We start from the raw sequence: 22,998 nt of genomic DNA, 5'->3' as shown, positions 1-22,998 counted from the left end.
TTCTTCTTCCTCCTTTTCTTTTCCCACTCCCCATTTCCTTTTCCTTTTTTAAATGTTTGGACATGGCATGAATATTTCAGCATAATAGCAAATTCAGAGGGCACAGTTTGTCTTACATATTTGTCACTTTTCTAGTATGTTTGTGTTCCTTTTCTAAAATAAGCAAGGAAAAGAGTTTCAGGCTTATGAATGTTCTGTCAAGTATAGGAATGCAAGAGAGCGTAAGAAGGGCCTGCTGGCACGGATCGTGTGAAGGTCTCTCGGTGCACCAGGTTCAAGATACTCCGAACCAATTCCTGTTTTATGTTTGAATGTTGCAAATCACTTGGAAGATCTGTTCTGTAAAATATAAAGCAGTACAGAAATGAAATTAATAATAATAACGATGATGATGATGTTCAATTGCAAAAAAAAACCCCAAACCAAACTAACTTTGGCACCTGGACATTCCATTGTTGCGACCGTAACCTAGGTTTAAAATGCCGTTTGGGGATTAGATTATACAGTCAAACCTCGGTTGTTGAATGTAATCTGTTCCTGAAGCCTGTTTGGCTTCCAAAATGTTCGACAACCAAGGCGTGGCTTCCGACTGGTTGCAGGAGCTTCGGCTTCCAAAAAACGTTCGAAAACCAGAGCATTTACTTCTGGGTTTTTGTCATTCGGGAGCTGAAACGTTCCAAAACGGAGGTGTTCGGGATCCGAGGTTTGACTGTATATCTGATTTTCTAACACTGCTTTTGATTCCTGAAGTGTATATTTTTTAGCACCTTTCTCCTGTGGCTGTAAGTTGTAAAGTGGTTTTAAGGTTGGGCTTTAACTGGTGTAACCCACCCTGAGTGCTTAGGGCAAAGTCCAAGAAATCAGTAATAATATTAACCCTCCTTTCTGCTTCAGGGGCAGGGACCTCTAGCTGAAGTGTCTCTGGGTTTCCGTGGGGCAGAGCAGGCAGCCCCAGCTCCCCGCGAGAGACGGCTCTTCAGGTGGATTGTGGAAGAGTGTGACCAAGCTGCCAACTCGCTAGGTAAGGAAAACTGCCCCCTGTCTCCATTTGTAAGAAATTATCTTTTAGTGTGGCAGCACCCGCAATCTCAAAGTCCCTGGCTATCAATATCACTGTACTCTTTTTGACGACTGCCAAAAATATTTTCCTTTTTCCTTTTTTTATTTATACTTTTTAAATTTATACATTTAATTATTTTACAATCCATTTTAACATTTCAAAATGTGACTTTCTTCCCCTTCTTTCTGCAGTTCCTTAAATTTATTTTTAATATCTTCTGCATATCTAAATTCATTTAATTATCTACTGTAAATATATACTCAGGTTATTACAAGAATCCTGCCAATCTGTTTGCCAATCTGTTTGCAATTTATCTGTAAATATTCAATAAACCATTTCCAGTCTTTTATAAAGAGCTATCTTGATTTCTTATTTTTCCAGTAAGTTCCGCCATTCCCACATATTCCATAAGTTTTTGTATCCATCCTTCCTTTACTGGGACTTTTGCTTCTTTCCATTTTGGGGCAAGTAACATTCTTGCTGCTGTAGTTGCATACATAAATAAATTTCTATACAATTTAGGTAGTTCTGTCCCTATAATTCCCAAGAGAAAAGCTTCTGGGTTTGGTTTTTATAAAAGTTATTTTGAACATCTTTTTCAATTCATTATATATCATTTCCCAGTAAGCTTTAACCTTACTACAAGACTACCACATATGATAAAAAGAACTTTTTTCTCTTTACATTTCCAACATTTGTTTGATTTAAATTTATACATTTTTGCCAATTTATTTGATGTTAGATACCAACGATACATCATTTTCATATAATTTTCTCTCAGACCACAGCATACTGTAAATATTTTTATTTAGGCAAGCCAGGCTAGATGTTAAGACCTCTGGCTAAAGTTTTACTCTGTTTTCAGTCTATGGTTATTTTAACTTTTCAAAAGTCCCAAATTGTTGGTGTTGATTTTTAAGATAATGTGCGTGCGTAACAAAATACCCATAAGGAATGTAAAGCTGACACAACAAACAAGAAAACGTATGCAGCGTGATACCTGTAACACGCAAGACACAGATTACAGCTCAGAGTTAGGAGAAATATTCTAACCATAAGAGCAGGGTCAGCAAACTTTTTCAGCAGGGGGCCAGTCCACTGTCCCTCAGACCTTGTGGGGGGCCGGACTATATTTGGTGGGGGAATGAACGAATTCCTGTGCCCCACAAATAACCCAGAGATGCGTTTTAAATAAAAGCATGCATTTTACTCATGTAAAAACACGCTGATTCCTGGACCGTCCGCAGGTTGGATTGAGAAGGCGATTGGGCCGGATTCGGCCCCCGGGCCTTAGCTTGCCTACCCATGCATAAGAGCTTTGCAGCAGAGGAGCCGCCTTTGCTGGTGCCCTCGGAATGGGCCCACCTGTCAGGGATGTTGTAGCTTCACCGTGCACTGAGCAGGGGTTGGAATACATGACCTCCCAGTGTACCTGTAATTCTAAGATTCTATTTTACAATCTGGCCTTTCGGCCCTCAATCCTCTGCAGCTAATGCTTGGGGGGGGCACCCTGAAGTCAGGACATGTGGCAGGGTTTAATAAGAGAGATACCTGGGGGTTCATTCTTTTGTTGAAAAATATATATTATTGCAGCCAGCCTCTTACATTGAAATGTTCAGCTGCAGAGCCCAGTCTTGCGCCCTGGTTCTGGCTAAAATCTCAGTCCAGGTAACACCCGCTGTTTTTGTGTTCCTCGCAGGCAACAGAGTGACCCCGGCGACCCGCACTCCTTGTGGCGGAGTGGAAACGGCGGCCGTGGGGCCTGGTCAGGTAGGGGAAAGAATCCCAGAGGGATCAATGGAGGCAGCTTGCATGCCTGGGCTCGGAAGGTTCCTGTCCCTTTGCTACAACGAAGGAAGCATCTAGAAGACGAGGGGAGTCTGTTAATGAAGAGCAACCCACGCCCCAGCCCCTAAGAACCTCAGCATAACTAGGCTTTCTGGTTGTGAACATGAGAACCTCAAGAGAGCCTTGTTGATGCTTGCAGCCAAAAAGGGCCCATCCAGTCCCAGCATCCTTTCTCATAGTGACCAAGCAGGAGATCCATTGGGAAACCGGGAAGCTCTCTGGGTGATGATATCACCTGGTGTCAGGCTGTGGGCAATCTGATCCCTCTCCCGGTGGCAGTAAATAAGCAGATCAAATGAAAGGAGCGTTCTTACCCAGTTAGTTTATTTAATAATCACAGCGAGAGACAAAGGAGTGCATATCTCCCTAGAAATGGCGTTGCTCCCAGTAAAGGTTTACCCCCTCCGTCCCCATTAATCTACGTCACTTCTACATTGGGTGATCTGAGCTTGTTGCCGCTGAGCTCTCTGTTCTGTCACTCTCAAAGCCTGCCTAGGCTCAGGAATGCTTTCCAAGGACACTGTCTCTCTCCTGGTGTTTCCTCTTCTAGTTGTTCCTCTTCCAGTATTTCCCAGCTTTTCCCCTCTAGACTGTGCCCCTCTGCAAACCACTGCTCTAAATCTATACTGTCCTCCTGCCCTTGGCAGGTTCAGGAGAAGGGGGAGGGCAGCTCCCATGACTCCTCCTCAGTCCAGCCCCTGACACCTAGGAACTCAGTTGGTTAGAGCATGGTGCTGATGATGCCAAGGTTGCAGGCCTGATCCCCATTCCTGCATGCAGGGGGTTGGATTAGATGATGTTCAAGGTCCCTCCCAACTCAACAATTCTATGGTTCTAAGATTCTTTTTTGGTCTGGCCAGCTTCGCAGGGAAGTTTTTAATGTTTGATGTTTTTCCGTGTTTTTAATATTCTGTTGGGAGCCGCCCAGAGTGGCTGGGGAAACCCAGCCAGATGGATGGGTTATAAATTATAATTATAATTATTATTATTATTATTACTACAATAATAATTATTAGCCACCTTCAGCCAATGCAGAATAGTCCCATCTAAGTTACTGGACTTGCCTAACCAGTTCATTTATTGCCGTGGACCTACACTTGAATACTTGAATAGAACTTCTTGTTGTTTAGTCGTGTCCGACTCTTCGTGACCCCCTGGACCAGAGCACGCCAGGCACTCCTGTCTTCCACTGCCTCCCGCAGTTTGGTCAGACTCATGTTTGTAGCTTCGAGAACACTGTCCAACCATCTCATCCTCTGTCGTCCCCTTCTCCTTGTGCCCTCCATCTTTCCCAACGTCAGGGTCTTTCCCAGGGAGTCTTCTCTTCTCATGAGGTGGCCAAAGTATTGGAGCCTCAGCTTCACGATCTGTCCTCCCAGTGAGCACTCAGGGCTGATTTCCTTCAGAATGGAGAGGTTTGATCTTCTTGCAGTCCATGGGACTCTCGAGAGTCTCCTCCAGCGCCATAATTCAAAAGGGCGCAACTCTTCATCGTGTTCCTCGCCCCCCACTTTTTAAAAAAGAGAATTTGTTTTTTTTTCTTCCTTCTCCAGGAACGGGTGTCCTTTGAGGATGTGGCTGTGTATTTCACAGACGACGAGTGGGTGTTGCTGGATCCAGCCCAGAGAGCCCTGCATGTGGAAGTTATGGAGGAGAATTGTGGGAACCTGGCCTCTCTCGGTACGGCCTCCTTTTTTTCTTTGACTTGGCAGATGCTGACAGTCGAAACGGCCGCCAGGATCAGAACCCAGCATCCTTTGCTTGGGTCCAGTTCTTGTGGCAGGCTCGTGGGGGTCTCTTAGGAGACAGGGATTTGCCATCCTGTATGGACGCGGGTGGCGCTGTGGGTTAAACCACAGAGCCTAGGACTTGCCGATCAGAAGGTCGGTGGTTCGAATCCCCCCGACGGAGCTCCCGTTGCTCGGTCCCTGCTCCTGCCAACCTAGCAGTTTGAAAGCATGTCAAAGTGCAAGTAGATAAATAGGTACCACTCCAGTGGGAAAGTAAATGGCATTTCCATGTGCTGCTCTGGTTTGCCAGAAGTGGCTTAGTCATGCTGGCCAAATGACCCAGAATCTGTACGCCGGCTCCCTTAGCCAATAATCAAGATGAGTGCCGCAACCCCAGAGTCATCTGCGACTGGACCTAATGGTCAGGGGTCCCTTTATCCTTTACCTTTATGGAGCCTCAAGCCTGCGGTGTCAAGGACTGGCTGGATGACAAATGGTGCGAGGCTCCAGCCGAGGAACCCCCTAGGGAACCCACAGAGGAAGAAGACTCAGACCCAGGGGAGAGGTGGTAGGACACAAAGACAAGTCAGAGGATCAGGGAATCCAAGAGGTGGACGAAAGAGGAGGCTTTCTATGACACACTGGGCAATAGAGCTAGGACACAATATAGATTTCCATCCTAGGGTAAAATTTTGGAAGAGCTATCTGAAGTTTACTGCATGTTATTCCTTGTAGGAGAACTGCCTGAAAACGATTTACAGATGGTATCTAATTCAGAGTAGAGTTGCTAAGATTTAGTGGGCCGTGTGGATGAGTTAACACCGGAGAAAAACTTACACCAAGTCGAATAAAAGTGGTCTATTTTTTATTAACCATGAAGGAGTCCCCATTTTAGAACTTGAAAGGAACTGCTTGTTCTGTATTATTGCTCAGAATGGCATTAAACTCAGTTTTGCTCCCTAGGTTTGGGGTCCTGGTTCTCTCTCTCAGGCTCTTAACGATTTTCTTTCGCTGTTCCGGCAGGTGATGGCTGGGAGTTCGGCGCTCGGAATGAGGGAGACGCGCCCAGATTATTGCTGGAAAGAGCTGCTTGCGAACGGGAACTGGAAGAGCAGAGCAAGGAAACAGAAAGGGATGAGCAGATGAAGGATATTTCCTCTGCTGCCGTGGGGGGAGCTTTCCGTGAAGCCCCGGTCCTAGAGAAAAGAGAGAAAGGGAAAGAAGGCAGCGAGTGCCCGGTGTGCGGGGAAAGTTTCAGCTGCAAATCCAGCTTTAACGCTCACTTGAAAACGCACAAAGAGGAGAAACCGTACAAATGCTTGGATTGCGGAAAGAGCTTCTCTCAGAGGAAAGGCCTTATCCGACATCAGAGAATCCACACCGGGGAGAAACCCTATACCTGTCTGGAGTGCGGGAAGAGCTTCCGTCAGAGCGCGGCCCTGATCACTCACCAGCGTATCCACACAGGGGAGAAGCCGTACACCTGCTTGGAGTGCGGGAAGAGCTTCTGTCAGAAGACGACGTTGGTGAGGCACCAGCGGATCCACACAGGGGAGAAGCCGTACGCCTGCTCGGAGTGCGGGAAGAGTTTCAGTCACAGGTCTCAGCTCACCTCCCACCTGAGAGTCCACACTGGGGAGAAACCATATAAATGCCTGGAGTGCGGGAAGAGTTTCAGTCAGAACACAAACCTTACTTTACATCAGAGAACTCACACGGGGGAGAAGCCGTTCCGGTGCTTGGAGTGCGGAAGGAGCTTCAGTCATAGCTCGACCCTTATGGCGCATCAGAGAACCCACACAGGGGAGAAGCCGTTTACGTGTCTGGAGTGCGGTCAGAGCTTTGCTCAGAACGCAAGCCTTATCTTCCATCAGAGAACTCACACGGGGGAGAAGCCGTACGCCTGTCCCGAGTGCGGGAAGAGCTTCAGCACCAGCACCAGTCTCACCTCGCACCGGCGCATTCACACAGGGGAGAAGCCCTACACCTGCTCCGAGTGCGGGAAGAGCTTTTGTACGAGCACAAACCTTGTTACACATCAGAGAATCCACACGGGGGAGAAGCCGTACAAGTGCTCGGAGTGCGGGGAAAACTTTCGCAAGAAAGCGCATCTCCTTAGACATCACATGACACACACGGGGGAGAAGCCGTACAAATGTGCAGAGTGTGGGAAGAGCTTCAGCGAGAAAAGAAATCTCATTTCTCATCAGAGGATCCACTCTGAGTGTTGGAACGAGGATCCTGTAAGCAGTCACTGGATTCCTCCCTCTGTAGGTCCGGGATATGTCCCCCTTCCCCAAGATTCCAGTACTTTCCAGAGCCCTCTCAGTCATAATTCCAGCCCAGGAGAAAGATTGGAGTGTTTTAGTTTTTTTCTCAATGAGTAGATGGCAATTGGTCCAGTCTTGGATTGGATGCAAATGAAAGGCACAGATAGGTTAAAATGGTAAAATAAAACAAATAAAGTTTAATGACAAATAGAACAAAAAGTAATAGGTCTAAAAAAAAAGCGCATTACTTTAAACAAAAAGGTTATTGATAAACTTAACAATAACATGACTAATCAGGTTTCTAGCTCTCATTGAGGCTTATGACTTCTATCAACATGACTGCGCCTGTTCAGAGTTGCCAGCGCACAGCTGCTATTGATGGTAAACTGGTACAGCCAACTTTTGGCTGGTTCTGATCTGACCCGAAAATTCTCCATCTTGGGTTTAGGCTAGTGCACCCTGGGGAGGTCACTTCAATGCTGCTAACACAACGGTTTGACTTCACCCCCGGAGGCGCACTCCATTGTCCCTCAAGGCAGACGGATGCCAACAACCGCAGCTACTGAAAAACTTTGTGCCATGATGGTCGGTGGTGTTTGCTGTTTTGGAATAACGATGTTTGTGATGATATCGGACCTTCCGTGGTGTTTTTTTCTCTTTTTGTAACTGTAATTCAAATCATGTGTGTTTGGGAAAGGGAGCGATCCACGCTACTCTAGAGCACCCTATTCTAGAACTCTAGAAAACCCACTCTCTTATCTTTCAGTATTAAAATAGCAGCCCAAGTGTAGCAATTTTCTCCGCTAATAACACAAATATTTAGTGTAGTTGATGGGTGTTTTTAACAGTTTACTGTATTCAAGCTAGAGCATGTATTTTAATCTGATTTGTAAAAGAAAATAAAAACCGCAAGGACACTGGGAGAAGCATTGCCCTGGTGACAAGATATTGCTCTGTCGGTGAAGGATTACTTGTAGGGGAGGCTGGCCTGTTAGGATGACTACAGTGGTACCTCAGGTTAAGTACTTAATTTGTTCTGGAGGTCTGTTCTTAACCTGAAACTGTTCTTAACCTGAAGCACCACTTTAGCTAATGGGGCCTCCTGCTGCTGCCGCCATGTGATTTCTGTTCTCATCCTGAAGCAAAGTTCTTAACCCGAGGTAAATATTCTGGGTTAGCGGAGTCTGTAACCTGAAGCGTATGTAACCCGAGGTACCACTGTACTAGCCTATCATGAGTGACCCAGCAGTAAATCACACTGTGCAAGTCGGAGTTAACGCTTTATTAGGAAAAAGAGGATCTGCACCGGAGTGTCAGGCCTGAGCACAGCAACTTGTCTCCGGTAGATCTCTCCCCCCCCACACACGAAGAAATTGCTGAGACTGAATATCCCTGCCTTCCCACAGTTTCCTAAGTCCCCCCCCCCTCTCCAGGGTTCCCCCCCCCCCAAGCAATCTGAGACTGCACCTGTGTGACACTTCTCCACCCTCTTCATGCCTCTCCTGGTACTGGGAAACCAGGAGGGAGGGGAGCGTGTTGCAGCAGGAGGGGGAGACACCCATAACTCTTCACCAGTCTCTCATCTCTGCCTCTTGGCCTTCCTCACCCCCAAACTCCTGCTTCAGCTTCCGCCTCTGATGCTGGACTTCTCTCTGTCACTGGCTCTCCCCGCTCACTAAGCCCTGTTGCCTCCGACGCCTCCTCTTCCCAGTCTTCTTCCTCTTCTCCCTCTGACCACTCATTGTCATCCTATCACCACTCCCCTGGCTCTGAGCCTCCTTCCATTGATGGCAATTGGATCTAGCGCCACCTGCTGTTCGGCTCCCCTGCCTTCTGACCTACCAGTCGCTACGGTTCACCTGGTAGCATCTTTTTCAGAACGGTTCTCAATTGAAGCCACGTTCTGGGATGAAGTGCCGCTTTTTAGATAGTGAGGGGCTTGGCAGTACAAAACGGGGCAGGAGTGAGGATGGTTTGAGGTCGAGGAGGGCTGCGGGGCTTTCACTGCAGCATAGAAGTGGCATTTTGTTGTTTTCCGTTCTGGGAACTGGGCGATCCTGGAAAGTCAATTCTCAATGGCACCCGTAAAAACTGCTAAACCTACTGTGTTCCCGCAAGCTGAGGTCCTACTCCTGAAACAGGCTTACTGGGCCATCCTTATGTACTGCCAGTATTACAGTCATACCTTGGTTCTCAAACAGAATGCGTTCCAGGAGTCCATTCAACTCCTGGAACTGTTTGAGAACCAAGGCACAGCTTCCGGTGGACTGCAGGAGCTTCCTGCAATCCATCGGAAGCCATGCTGGACATTCAGCTTCCTAAAATCGTTCGAAAACCGGAACAATCACTTCCAGTTTTCAGTCATTCAGGAGCCGTAACGTTTGACTCCCAATGCATTCGGGAGTCAAGGTATGATTCTGCTAGTGACCTGTCTTCTCCAGGGAATCCTCGGCGCTTGGACCCGAGCGACTGAAAACCATCACAATGCTGACACAACTGGAGATGTAATATGGACGATGTTTTAATGTAACAGTTGTTTGAATGGTTTGACTTAAGTTCTAGGCTTCCGTTTGGCGACGTTTTGTCAGTGACGTTTTGAGCGTTTTCTATCAAAAAGCCAGGTGCTGAATATATTGAAATGGAATAAAACAGCAAAAGCACGTGTCTTTTAGAATGGTTCAACGGGGTCCAAAAGAGGGGATTGAATTAGCTTCTGGTAGTAACACAAGGGACGTGGGTAGCGCTGTGGGTTAAACCACAGAGCCTAGGACTTGCCGATCAGAAGGTTGGTGGTTCAAATCCCCGCGACGGGGTGAGCTCCCGTTGCTCGGTCCCTGCTCCTGCCAACCTAGCAGTTTGAAAGCACATCAAAGTGCAAGTAGATAAATAGGTACCGCTCTGGCGGGAAGGGAAACGGCGTTTCCGTGCGCTGCTCTGGTTTGCCAGAAGCGGCTTAGTCCTGCTGGCCACATGACCCTGAAGCTGTACGCTGGCTCCCTTGGCCAATAAAGTGAGATGAGCGCCGCAACCCCAGAGTTGGTCACGACTGGACCTAATGGTCAGCGGTCCCTTTACCTCTACCTTTACCTCTGGCATGTGGCCCCTGGAACATTACTCTTCAGGGCAGGCGTCGCCAAGCTTTCTAGACCTGTGTGGATATTTGGAATTTTTGGAGATGGCTGCTAGTGGTTCTGGTTGCCAAATAGCTGCCTTGTGTGTGGGACATAGCCCTACACTAGCAGCCAAAATTGTGGAGAACTTTTGGGGAAAGTGTATTTCCGAGGTTTGATGGCCCAGAACACCACTTTTTGGGGGGAGCAATACCATAAAATTATATATCAATGGAAAGATAATTCAATGAAGAATGCAATGCAGTAGCTTTTATGAAGAATTATTTATTACAACAGCAGTCATAAAGAAGAAACGTGAAACACACAGAAAAAAATGAGACAAACAACAATTCTCACCATGTACGTTAATACTTAATTGGGTAACTTTAGCTTTAATTACAGCCTTGCAATGCCTTCCAATGGAGTGAATTAATGTATGTGGGTGTAATGGGGTGTGTGGCACAACACAAAAATGGAGGGACAACCATCCTTGACAACCTTACACTTTCCTTGCAAAGCCGCCTATGCCCTTACTGCAGAGATCACACAGTGCCGATTTTACGCAAATGCTGGCAATTTTCCTGTCTTACAACAGAGGCGTTCTTCAGAAAAATATGCACGGGGGCTACACCGCACTCACAACTATCGCTTAGTTGGTACCTGAACATTTTGCCCAGGGCCTTTCTTCTCAGGAGGGCTTGAAACTTCATTTTTAAAAAAAGACTAAAGCTGAAAGCATAGCAGACCTGTCCAGAGGCGCCAATGAAAGCCTTTGCGGGCACCAACTTGGGGACCCTCACAGAAGGGAATGTGGGATGGGAAAAATGATCCTTGCATGGATAGAATCGTAGAGAATCAGTTGTAGCGTTGGAATGGGTCCCCAAGTGCAGGGTCATCTACAACTTCCCTACAACACCCTGTCTACAACTTCATTAACATCCACCTACAACTTCACTAGCATCTCTCGGTATTGCGAGACATTATAAGTTCGTCTTAGGTTGGCTGGTTCGCAAGTCTCTGTGGCAAAAACCGGATTAAAGTAGCGGCTGAATTTTTAAGTGCTGTCCATGAAGAAAGAATGGGCCATGATAAAGAGACTTAGTGGTTTTTAATGGTAGGTGATGTTGCTGTGTTGTATTATATTATTTATGTACATCGATTTATTTCTTGGAGTTAAGAATAGGACTGGGATAAATTGTGTTCGATGAGCCCATATTTTACACAGTCTGTATATGATGTTTGTTTGTTAATGTGAGGTGTGATATGCCTAATAAAGGATTTTGAATTGAATTGAATTGAAAAAACCGGATTGCATTTTCAGAGTACGACCCTCACCGTACGGACTGCAGCCTCCCTGCACTCTCCTGACCCTGCGGATTGCAGCCTGATAGCCCAATCCCAGCCCCTCTCCAAAAGGTGTTGTTGTTGTTTAGTCGTGTCCGCCTCTTCGTGACCCCATGGACCAGAGCACGCCAGGCACTCCTGTCTTCCACTGCCTCCCGCAGTTTGGTCAAACTCATGCTGGTAGCTTCGAGAACCCCAAAAGGGGTTACAGTTGCCTTGAACTGAGAGCAGCTCTTCCTTCCAGGCAAGCGGGGCGAAGGCTGCAGCCTTGCAGAGCAAGCAAGCAAGCAAGCCAAGCAGCTGTCGAGCTTTCTTCTCTTTGCACGGAAGGGTTAAGCAGACCGAGGCTGCCTTTCCCAGAGTGGACGGGGAAAGCCACCGGGAGCCTTGGGGGGGGGGAGGCCATCATTTCCTCTTCCTCGCCTTTTGTGGCGGAGCAACTGCAGCAGGAGGAGGCGACGCGTCCCGGCAGCTTGGCCTCCCGCGCGCCCTTTTGCAACCGGGCGCCCCTGCGCTCGCGGGAGCAGGTAAAGCAGCTCCTTCCATTGCACCTTGCAGAAAAAGGAAAGGGGGAAAAGAGCAGGCTGGGCGCAGCCCCCAGTGCGCATGAGTGGCTGGGCGGGCGGGGACAGGAGAAGGGCAAAGGCTGGGTGGGGGGCGGCTGCGGCTGAGCACCTAGCTTTGGAGAGTTGCAAGGGACCCCCAGGGGTCATCCAGCTCAACCCCCTTGCAATGCAGGAATCTCAGCTCAAGCATCCATGGCAGGTGGCCAGCCAACCTCTGCTTGGAAACCTCCAAGGAAGGAGAGTTGTAGAGTTGCAAGGGACCCCCCCCCCCGGTCATCTAGTCCAACCCACTGCGGTGCTGGAAAGGCTTGCCCAACTGTACAGGTCCTTATTCTTCCTGGGTTTTGTGTGTGTCTGAGAGAGAAGCTAGCCTTTCATTGTTTTCCTTTGCACCTCCCTGCCCCCCTGGAAAACTTATTGTGGGTGCCCATCGCCAACCCCCAGGCCCAACCCAGCAACCTGATTTTTGGGTGAAATGTAGCTCAGTCGGCAAAAGCACAAAACTCTTAGTCTCAGAGTTGGGGGTTCGAGCCCCACTATTCTCAGGTATCTTTTTTTGTCCACAGTAAAATGTTACTCTAGGTAAAATGGAAACATAGATTGAGAGAAGAATAGAAGGAAAGGGGGGAGAAAGGGAGAGGGGAATAGATAAAAGAGCGGGGGGGGGGCAATTAAAAGAAAGAAAAGGAGTTAAGAAACTTAAGAACTTCCAATTTTTCATCTGTCGGCTATATAGAAACATTATTCGATTTGTCCACTCCAAAATAACATCCAGCACAGCTACTTTCTATAAATCAGTATACCTGAAGGAGTGTCTCCACCCCCATCGTTCTGCCCGGACACTGAGGTCCAGTGCCAAGACCTTTCTGGCAGTTCCCTCGCTGCGAGAAGCCAAGTTACAGGGAACCAAGCAGAGGGCCTTCTTGGTAGTGGCACCCGCCCTGTGGAACACCCTCCCGCCAGATGTCAAAGAGAAAAACAACTACCAGACTTTTAGAAGACATCTGAAGGCAGCCCTAGTTAGGGAAACTTTTAATGTTTAATAGATTATTGTATTTTAATATTCTGTTGGAAGCTGCCCAGAGTGGCTGGGGAAACCCAGCCAGATGGGCGGGGTATAAATAATAAATTATTATTATTATCATCATTATACCTTCATACTTTGAACCCAAGTGTTGTTATTTCATTATCTTTTTCACCCAGAAAGTCTGACGAGAGGTTTCCAATCTTTAGTAAACATTAATCACGACTTTTCTCTGATCAAACGTGTCAGTTTCGCCACCTCAGATAATTTTAGTAACCATTCCTCCATCGTTGGTAACGGCGAGTCTTTCCGTCTTTGTGCATGTAAAAGTCTCGCCACCATAAGTATAGCTTGGCTGCTGTAATCATGTATCTTTCCAATTCTTTCTCATCTCTCTGCATCTTTTCCTCCTTTTCTTCACCTCCCAGGAAAAGCACCCTCAACTCCAGCGGTGAAACAGTCGTATTGCCTAAACATGCCCTAAGCCTCTTGTTGGAGGAGCCAGAGAATGGGCGGATAATTCAAGCTGCATCCGTTTGTCCTGTATACTTTCGTGTATTTGCATTCTGGCATCCCTGATCAAATCCAAGACTGCGAGAGTGTGACCAGGGCGGCCGCTGTTCCAGAATTCATCATGAGACACAAAATGGTCCCGGAGAAAGGACAAACTCAGAACACAGACTTCCGGGACCAGATCCCCATGGAGCAGTCAGTGTCCGGAAGCGGGAACCAGCCGGAGGAAAAGCTGCGGCGAACTGGCCCCGAGCCTGGCGAGGCGTCGGAGGGAGCCACACGAGCGTCTCCTGAACTCGAGGCCGGGAATGACCGAGTCCCCACGAAGAAGGAAGTCCCAGAGAAGATGACGAACGAGCCGGGAGAGAGGCGGTTGAAATACCTGGACCCTCGGGCTGCCTCCAAGTCCCGCAACGCGGGGTGGGCAGACCCCGAGCGACTGGAATCTGAGCCATGGGAGAACTCCAAGTCTTGCTTGGCCTCCTTGGAAGGAGCAGCTGAGGCCTACCGGAAGTTCAGAGGCCTGCCGGATCTCAGGAGGGAAAGCCAGGGGGATTGCAGGACCCCCAAGATGGAGGACGAGAGGAAGGCGAGGGAGGATCTCCGCAGAGAAGATTTGGCCGCTATGGACGTGCAGAGGACTCTGTTCCGGGAGTTCCGCTACCAGGAGGCCGAAGGTCCCCGCGAGGCCTGTAGTCGCCTCTGGTACCTGTGCCACCGGTGGCTGAAGCCAGAGAGGCACTCCAAGGAGCAGATCCTGGAGCTGGTGATCCTGGAGCAGTTCCTAGCCATCCTTCCCTCAGAGCTGCAGAGCTGGGTCAAGGCCAGTTGGCCCCAGACGTGTGACCAGGCGGTGGCCCTGGCAGAGGACTTTGTGCCCAGGCGGCAAGAAAATAGGCGTCTGGAGCGGGAGGTGAGTGCGCTTTCTTGAAGCCGTCCCAGGGGGCCGCTTCCATTTCGTTCCTTGTGTGGAACGGAAGCCAAGCGGCCAATCTGCATAACAGCCGGTCGTTGTGCACATTCACCAGACCTCTTGGAGAATGTGCACAAAACCCAAAGAGGACATTGGGCACGTCTCTCGGCCAGCGTACATAATCTCCAACAAGCCTTGGAGAACGTGCATACGTCAGCTTGATTTTGTGCATTCTCCGGTCATTGTGCATAATCTCCAACACGGCTTGAGAATGTGCATTAATTCACAACCTCGTTTTGTACATTCTCTGGTTGATCTGTCTTGATATCAGTCAGGTTCCCTTCCTTGCACTCTTTTCAACACCTGCTCAACACATTTTTGTTTAGCCAGATCTGCCCAAATTTATAGAATGGTTGATGAGAGTTTTGATCTGTTTTTAGGCTAATGTTATTTTGACTTTCCGAAAGCCTTAAATTATTGCTATTATTCCTTATTCCTCTTTTTTCAATGTATTTCATTGACTTTTTAAAATAACATGAAATAGCAACACACACACCCCAACCAACATTGCCCCCTTTGTATCCCCCCATACCAAATACAGATCCCTTATGGAATAAAATTGTCCCAAAGTGTCAAGTGCGAGTCTGGATGGTGCCACTGGGAGTGATAGACCATTGCATGTTTAATATGGGTGCCATGTCACTCTGAAGCTATCCTCTTCTCCTTTTCCGGCTCATCCCTTGACTTCCGTAGTTAAATTTTCAGAGAGCGCTAATGTCCATCCTTTTTTGTTTCTACTATGGTCATTCTAGATGCAGGGACTTCCAGTTTTGAGCAATAAGATGTCTAGCAGCTAAAAAAAGGAAGGTGATTAGCTCTTTCCATCTCAAATTAACGTTACCTTCATCAGAAATGGTTAGCAAAACCAAGGTTTGGGGTGTGGTTAATTCTTCTTATGGATAGTTTTATTCTTTTTATCTTTTCCATAAACTGCTTTGAGGTTTGTTTTTACTGTCAAGCAACGTATAATTTTTGTGAACTAAACCTAAGCCCCTCATATATAGATCATGGGTAGGCAAACTAAGGCCCGGGGGCCGGATCTGGCCCAATCGCCTTCTCAATCCGGCCTGTGGACGGTCCAGGAATCAGCGTGTTTTTATATGAGTAGAATGTGTCCTTTTATTTAAAATGCATCTCTGGGTTATTTGTGGGGCATAGGAATTCGTTCATATATTTTTTTCAAAATATAGTCCGGCCCCCCACAAGGTCTGAGGGACAGTGGACTGCCCCCCTGCTGAAAAAGTTTGCTGACCCCTGATATAGATGGAGCTGGTAGATAGAGATATTCATATATGCATACATTTTTCAATTTTGATTCCACCCCACCCCGCTGTGTTTCAGAGGCCAACGTTAATCCAGGAGGTAGCTTTGAACTTCCACACGGCTGAGCCGCCCCCAGCTATCTCCGGGGACAAAACACTTCGCTCCGAGGTCAAGCAAGAAGGGAATGGTGACACTGATTCAGAGGGTAAGGGCTCTGAGTGGTTTTTCTTCTTCGTTGTCCCTCCCTCCCTCCTTCTTTCTTTCTTTCTTTCTTTCTTTCTTTCTTTCTTTCTTTCTTTCCTTCCTTCCTTCCTTCCTTCCTTCCTTCCTTCCTTCCTTCCTTCCTTCCTTCCTTCCATTGGCTTTTTCTCCCTGGCATCATCTCTCATGCCTGATATTTTTGAGATTATGTGGTTTTTCAGTTTAAAATTTTACAATCACATTTCCGGCATAAAACATAAAATCCCTTGGGATTTTGACACCCATAATTCCTTTTTAAAAAGCTTCAGGGGTTTTTAAAGAAAAAAGTTGTTTTAAACATTTTTTTCAACTCATTATATATCATTTCCCAAAATTCTTTTACTACCTTACATTTCCACCACATATGATAAAAGGTGCCTTATTTTTCCATTTCCAACATACGTTTGACCCCGTTTTATACATGTTTGCTAATTTACTGGGAGTTAAATACCAACGGAACATCATTTTCATATAATTTTATTTCAACATGTAATATGCTGTGAATTTTAAATTACGATTCCATAACTTCTCCCATGCTGTAAATTGTATATTATACCAGAATCTCAGTGTATCATTACTGATTTAACCTGTTAGTAATGCTATTATTCCAGCGGGTATACTATTATTACCAAGTCTTTATAATCTTTATAAATGCCTTCCAAGTGTCATTATATTTATCTACACTCAGCCTGCATCTAAAAGCAGTTCGTTCATATGTTGCCAGAGTTGCCATTGAGCAAAGGGGGCCAAAGCATTATCTTTCCGGTGAATCAGTGTAAGTCTTCTGGCAGAAGTAAGGGCACAAAGAACGCGTCTGCATTGTCCAGCTGTCAAACCCCATATAATGGATACAGTCAAACCTTGGTTCTCAAATGGCTCCATTCGACTCCCAAACGCGAAAAACCCAGAAGTGAGTGTTCCGGTTTTTGAACGTTTATCGGAAGCCGAACTTCCTCTTGAGTGTAGGAAGCTCTTGCAACCAATCGGAAGCCACGCCTCAGTTGTCGAACGTTTCGGAAGCTGAACAGGCTTCCGTTTGACAACTGAGGTTTGACTGTACGTGGTTTAGGATCATTTGTCTCCCACAGTAGTTTGACATCTTTCCGCAGGGCCTGTAAGACAGAGGTGTTCCGCCTCGCCTTTGGTTTGGACCCAGTCTGACCCTTACGTTTCCCTCCCCTTAAGGTTTTGATCTATGGGCTATTTTAACAAATTGGTTTTGATTTTTTTGGTTTTTACCCCCTATTATGTTTTTATTGTAATTTTACTGGTGTTAGCCGCCCTGAGCCCAGCTATTTATAATAAATAAAAATTTATTATTATTACCATATTGGCCCAGATATAAGCCGCACTTTCCCCCCAAATTCTGACCATGAAAAGTTAAAGTGCGGCTTAAATTCCCGACCTTACAGAATTTGCCTTTTTTGCAACATCGCTGCTAAAACAGACATACGGCAAAACAGAATGGGTGTGAGTGCCAGTGAAATTTTAAGGGAGCAACTTATATTCGGGTACTGTGGTACCTCAGGTTAAGAACTTAATTCGTTCTGGAGGTCCGTTCTTAAGCTGAAACTGTTCTTAACCTGAAGCACCACTTTAGCTAATGGGGCCTCCTGCTGCCGCTGGAGCACGATTTCTGTTCTCATCCTGAAGCAAAGTTCTTAACCCAAGGTACTATTCCTGGGTTAGCGGAATCTGTAACCTGAAGCATATGTAACCTGAAGCGTATGTAACCCGAGGTACCACTGTATTGTCTCCCCCACACCTTGAATTTTAAAGGTGCGGCTTATATTCGGGTACGGCTTATATTCTGGCCAATATGGTAGTTGCACATCCTAGTATTTTTCTCCCCAAATTTGTAAGCGTTGCACATTGCGTAAACATACGATTCATATAATGAGATGGACCATTGGCCTGGTCAGGCCTCCTTGACGTTCTTGCGTAGCTTCTCATCTTCTCTCATCTGTCCCTGCAGGTGACGACGGGTGGGTGATCGAGACAGCGCAAGACAATTCCCCTCTGCAGGATCCCGAGCCGGCAAAGATCTGCGGGTCCTCGTGGGACAGGATCCCTTGGTCCCAAGAGGATGGAGAAGCTTCCGTGAGTCACGGCGACGCTGGCCCGCAAAGGAGCAAGGAGAAACGCCAAGAGCAGAGGGCGTCCAAGAGCGCCCCTTGCGTCGGGGACGGAGGAGGCCAGAGCCAAGCGGTCGTCGTCAAGAGGCGGCGGCGCAGTCGAGGGAAGAAGACGTGCGGCGTGTGCGGGAAGACCTTCAGCCGGAGCACCGTGCTGGCGGCGCACCAGCGGACGCACACGGGCGAGAAGCCCTTCATGTGCCAGAGCTGCGGGAAGTGCTTCAGCTTCAAGTCGACGCTGGTGGCGCACGAGAGGACCCATACGGGTGAGAGGCCCTACACCTGCGACCAGTGCGGGAAGAGCTTCACCGTCAGCTCGGTGCTGACGCGCCACTACCGCGTCCACATCGAGAAGGAGCTGTTTGGCTGCTCCGAGTGCGGCAAGAGCTTCGCCCAGAAGTCGCAGCTCCACAACCACCAGAAGGTGCACGTGCGGGAGAAGCCCTTCAAGTGCGCTCAGTGCGGTGAGGGCTTCAGCCGCGGCTCCAGCCTCAAAAAGCACGAGGGCTCGCACACGGGAGAGAAGCCCTTCAAGTGCCCCGACTGCGACAAGTCCTTCAACACGTCCTCGCAGCTGGTCAAGCACCACCGCGTCCACACCGGGGAGAGGCCCTACACGTGCGCCGAGTGCGGGAAGAGCTTCAGCCAGTGGCAGATCCTCATGGTCCACCAGAGGACCCACACGGGCGAGAAGCCCTTCAAGTGTGCCACGTGCGGCAAGTGCTTTTCCGACCGCGCCGTCCACATCCGGCACCAGAAGGTCCACACAGGCGAGAGGCCCCACCAGTGCGCCACCTGCGGCAAGCGGTTCACCCACCGCACCGTCCTGGTCAAGCACCAGAAGATCCACATGCGGGAAGCCTTGAACATGCTGCGGCTGCAGGAGGAGGAGGAGCAGAAGCAGCGGTCGGAGCCGCCGCCGCCGCCCGAGGGAGCCTCGTAAAAGCTCAGGAGCATCGCCAAATGCCTTGGGAGAGACGCCATGCAGACAACCACTTATTCCAGGGGGGTTGGGATCTGTGGGGTCCTCTCAGGTGTCGTCGGGCTCGCTTCAGCCCTGGGCAACGCAGCCAAGCACCTGGGTGATGGTTCCCCATCCCTGTGCTACGAGTAACCCGGATGGTGCCTTCCAGATTTTGTTGGACTCCATCTCCCATCAGTGCTGGTCAGAGAAGGCAGGAGATGTAGTCAAGTCACATCTTAGAGGGCCATACTTTCCCCCCTTTTTTCTTTTTTGATGGGCATTGCCATTCATTTATTTATTTTTTATGCATTTTCCAATATCCAATTTATACATCGCATTTTTTCCCATCATACAGTATTTACAGACTTCCCAACCCAGCACTCTGGGGCATTCTAGAAATACAGTGGTACCTTGGTTGTCGAACTTAATTGAGTCCGTTCAATTCCCAAAATGGTTCGGAAACCAAGGCGTGGCTTCTGATTGGCTGAAGGAGCTTCCTGATACTCAATCGGAAGCCGCGTCAGATGTTCAGCTTCTGAAAAACGTTCGCAAACCGGAACACTCACTTCCGGGTTTGCGGTGTTCGGGAGCCAGAACGTTCAAGTCGCAAGGCGTTCACAAACCAAGGTTCACACACCTTGTTTTGCTCCATATCAGGTACTTCACCCACCCAAATTTCCCCCCTCTTTGTTATAGTTGCTCATAAAAGTTACCCCAGCTTGAAATTTAATTTTGGTATCATCTTCTCCAAAGCTTTCCCACTCATCCCTTATCCAATTGTCATCCTGGTTCCTTATTTCGGCCGTCATATTAGCCAGTCCTGCAAATTCTATCCGCTTCTGCAGCCGTTGTTCTTGGGATTCCTCTCTCCAGTTTTTAGCATAGACTGTTCTAGCTGGTTTCCTCTAGCTGTAGTCAAAGTGGTTCCTTCCAGATGTTGCTGTACTCCATCGCCCATCCTTCTCAGCCGGAACGGTCAGGGATGATGGGAGATGTGGCCAAGCCACGTCCAGAGAGCCAAAGCTTTCCCCCATTCCTGATATAAACAAGCAAACCATGGTTTCCCCAAGCAGAGATCTTTTGCTTTTGTTCCAGAACCGAAGTGGATGCTTCTCATCTCCAGAACTTAAAAGGGGATGCTTGCGAGCCTAAAGCTCACGGAAACTCACCTCCCCGCCCCCCAATGGGTCGGGTAACCATGCATTTCCCATTAAATCTGACGGCCCACAACTCCCCCCATTTCTGGTTCAAACCACGGTTCCTCCACACCTGCAGTTTAGAATGCTGCAGCTTTGCCATCCCAGATTAATCCCACGGTAGTCCGTAGCTGCATGCACACATATCGTCTTCCACAACCTGGCGTCTTCCAGATGTTTTGTCCTCCCGGTGCTCATCAGCATGGCCGGCGTTCAGCGATGAGGGGAGTAAAGGCTAGTATGACCCCATGGCAAACCCCTCTATGAGGCTTTGGTGGCAGGTTCCCATGCCCCCGCCTCTGAGTAGGGGAAGAACACACATTCACCCCACTCCCACCTGGCTGGACACCACAGACTGGCCCCCCAAGCTTCAGTGGGGTAAAATTAAGAATGGGGAACACCTGGCTCTTAGGGTGCTATCGGTCTCCAGTGCCCATCAATGCTGACCATTCGCAACTGTGGCCGCTCAGGCTGGTAGGACTTGAACTGCCATGTTGGCTGACCCTGCCAAAGTGAATTATTATTAGAGTGGTACCTCGGTTTTCAAACGTAATCCATTCCGGAAATCCGTTCAAGTTCTGAAACATTCGAAAAGCGGAAGCCTCAAAAACCGAGGCGTTTATCTTTCAGGTTTTCGGCGTTCCGAAAACGTTCAACTGCGGAGGCGTTCTACAACCGAGGTACCACTGTCTTCCTCTTCTTCCTCTTCCTCTTCTTTCTATTATGATGAAGATCTAACGTATTCTTATCCTGCTTTCCCCCCAAACTTGGTGGCTTGCAGCATTTAAAACAGGCATAATTAACTTCAAATAAAAACAAGCAGGTTAAAAGCAGAACGTAAAATACATCAAATCATGTTTAAAAGCAGTGCTAAAAGTACAGTTTGCCCTGACAGCAGCCTGGGGTCAGCTTCATCTGGGTCTACAGCCTGAATAAGAAGGTCTAATCCTGCCTCCTTCCTGCAACCCTGGCTTCTTGCCCACTAGATGTTTTGGACCGCAATGGCCTCGTTGGCTGGGAGTTGTAGTCCAACAGCACCTGGTGGGTGAGAGGCTGAGGGCAGCTGCTGTGAACCAGGGGTGGAATCCAGCACCCTCGTTCTAGCAGCACAAGGATTTACATTTGCACAATGGAACTTCCTGGATGCCAAGATCCAAGTTAGGGACAAGTACTCTTTTGTGAGAGAACCTTTAAAGTATATACTTCCAACGGAGTTCCAAAACATCCCCTTTGTAAAGTTTCTTTTCAAAGTTTCCCTCTTTCTCCAAGGTACACATTGGGTAAGTTAAAAATTGGTTTAGTTACCAATTCTCCAAAGGTCAGATTCATGTAGTTGAGCTGGCGGCAGAGTCGTTGGCATCTGTCTGGTATAGGAACTTGAGAGTGGCTTGTGAAAGCCATGCGGTTGAGCTGCAAGAACCAGCTCTAGCCTTTTCACATGCTGAGCTTCTCAGGTAGGTGAACAATAGTCTTGATTCCCTATATCCTCCCCAGGTCAGCTAAGCCTGGCAGGACAGCTTACTCTATGGTCTTAACCCCTTCATGCACTAATTAGACTTAGGCATGTTGGTTATATGTGACTGGTTACCCCACACTTTCTGTCCCGCAAGCTTCCTAAATCTGCTTTTGAGGGTTGCCCAGGGGGAGGGAACTCCAGAACAGATTTAAGGGGTGCATGGGAAGAGGAGGAGGGCAGGAGTTTTGTTGCACCAGCAGAAATCCTTATGCTAACGGAACCAATGACTTATTGCTACGTTGTACTATGGGAGGGTTGTTGCACTCTTCTCATCATTCAAGAGTTCCATTTTGCCAGTCGGAATGATTCCCCGCCTCTCCTCCTGCCACATGCTGCTCTGACACAAACACACCCCGTCAGTTCTGGGGTGTGCGGAGGGAGGGGAACTCCTGTTGCGCAAGCATAAGTCCTTGCACCGAGCTTCCACTGTGGGGACTTGTGAGGTGAACCCCACTCCATACCTCCTCAAACGATCCTGAGCCATTCTGTAATAACACAGAAGCCCGAATGCCAAAAACTGGAAATAACAAAACCTCTCTGAACGTTGCATCAAGACAGACTTGCTGCGGATGGCGAACAGGCCGAAAGAGGCCCAACAAGCCGTCTCCAAAATGGCGGACCCCACACAGGAGTCCCTTGGGGAAAAGGATTAAATCCCACCAAAGGAATTTTCTGGATTCGAACTCCCAGCAGGCAGTTCCAAAACAGGATAATCTGGAGTCCACCATCCATCATCTGAAGGGCCACCCAAAATTGTTTGTGTGTACCTCCTTGCTGCAAAAGCTCTTGGCTTGGCGATCGAAAACTTCCGCATTTATGGGATGCCAGCGAACCCGCCTCTCTCAGAATCCTCGTCTTTGAAGCTATGCACTCGGTTGAACGGATGGCGCATCTAGATAGACAGTTGAAGCAGCAAGGAGTCTGTTGGAGTTCTCTGCATGTGCATTGACTAGTAGTGGGTAGATTATTATTTTCTTGTGGTGGGATGGGGGAGGGAACAATTATTCATTGAATTGTTCTTTGGGGGCGCAGTCCTCTCAATTTCTGACTCCGGAGACTTGACGACATCCTGTCCTCGTTATAACAGTAAGAGGGTATTGTATACGATAGAAACTGATTAAAGAAAAATGTAAGAAGTGCCTAATAACAGGGCCTGTCTCTGTGAGGTTTTCCTTTGGCTCCTCTTTGTTTAAGGCTGGGACTGAGGTGCTGAACACCCCTTCCAGTTCTTCTCTGGTGCCTGATT

At 48.1% G+C, this 22,998-nt stretch overlaps 1 protein-coding gene across 1 annotated transcript in view; it reads left to right on the top strand.

Moving 5' to 3' along the window:
- Positions 1-22,899, top strand: part of LOC114591078 (uncharacterized) — a 41,772-nt gene extending 18,873 nt beyond the window's left edge. Inside the window, exons 9-15 of the mRNA XM_077923624.1 lie at positions 895-1,021; positions 2,760-2,830; positions 4,462-4,588; positions 5,662-7,021; positions 13,472-14,378; positions 15,780-15,906; positions 17,917-22,899. Coding sequence (XP_077779750.1) covers positions 895-1,021; positions 2,760-2,830; positions 4,462-4,588; positions 5,662-7,021; positions 13,472-14,378; positions 15,780-15,906; positions 17,917-19,019 — 3,822 coding nt within the window. The 3' untranslated portion in view covers positions 19,020-22,899. The remainder of the gene's footprint in view (positions 1-894; positions 1,022-2,759; positions 2,831-4,461; positions 4,589-5,661; positions 7,022-13,471; positions 14,379-15,779; positions 15,907-17,916) is intronic.
- The last annotated feature ends 99 nt before the right edge of the window (positions 22,900-22,998 follow it).

The sequence above is a fragment of the Podarcis muralis genome, chromosome 2, assembly GCF_964188315.1.
Source record: "Podarcis muralis chromosome 2, rPodMur119.hap1.1, whole genome shotgun sequence".
NCBI classification, from domain to species: domain Eukaryota; kingdom Metazoa; phylum Chordata; class Lepidosauria; order Squamata; family Lacertidae; genus Podarcis; species Podarcis muralis.
This window is presented reverse-complemented; position numbering and strand designations above follow the sequence as displayed.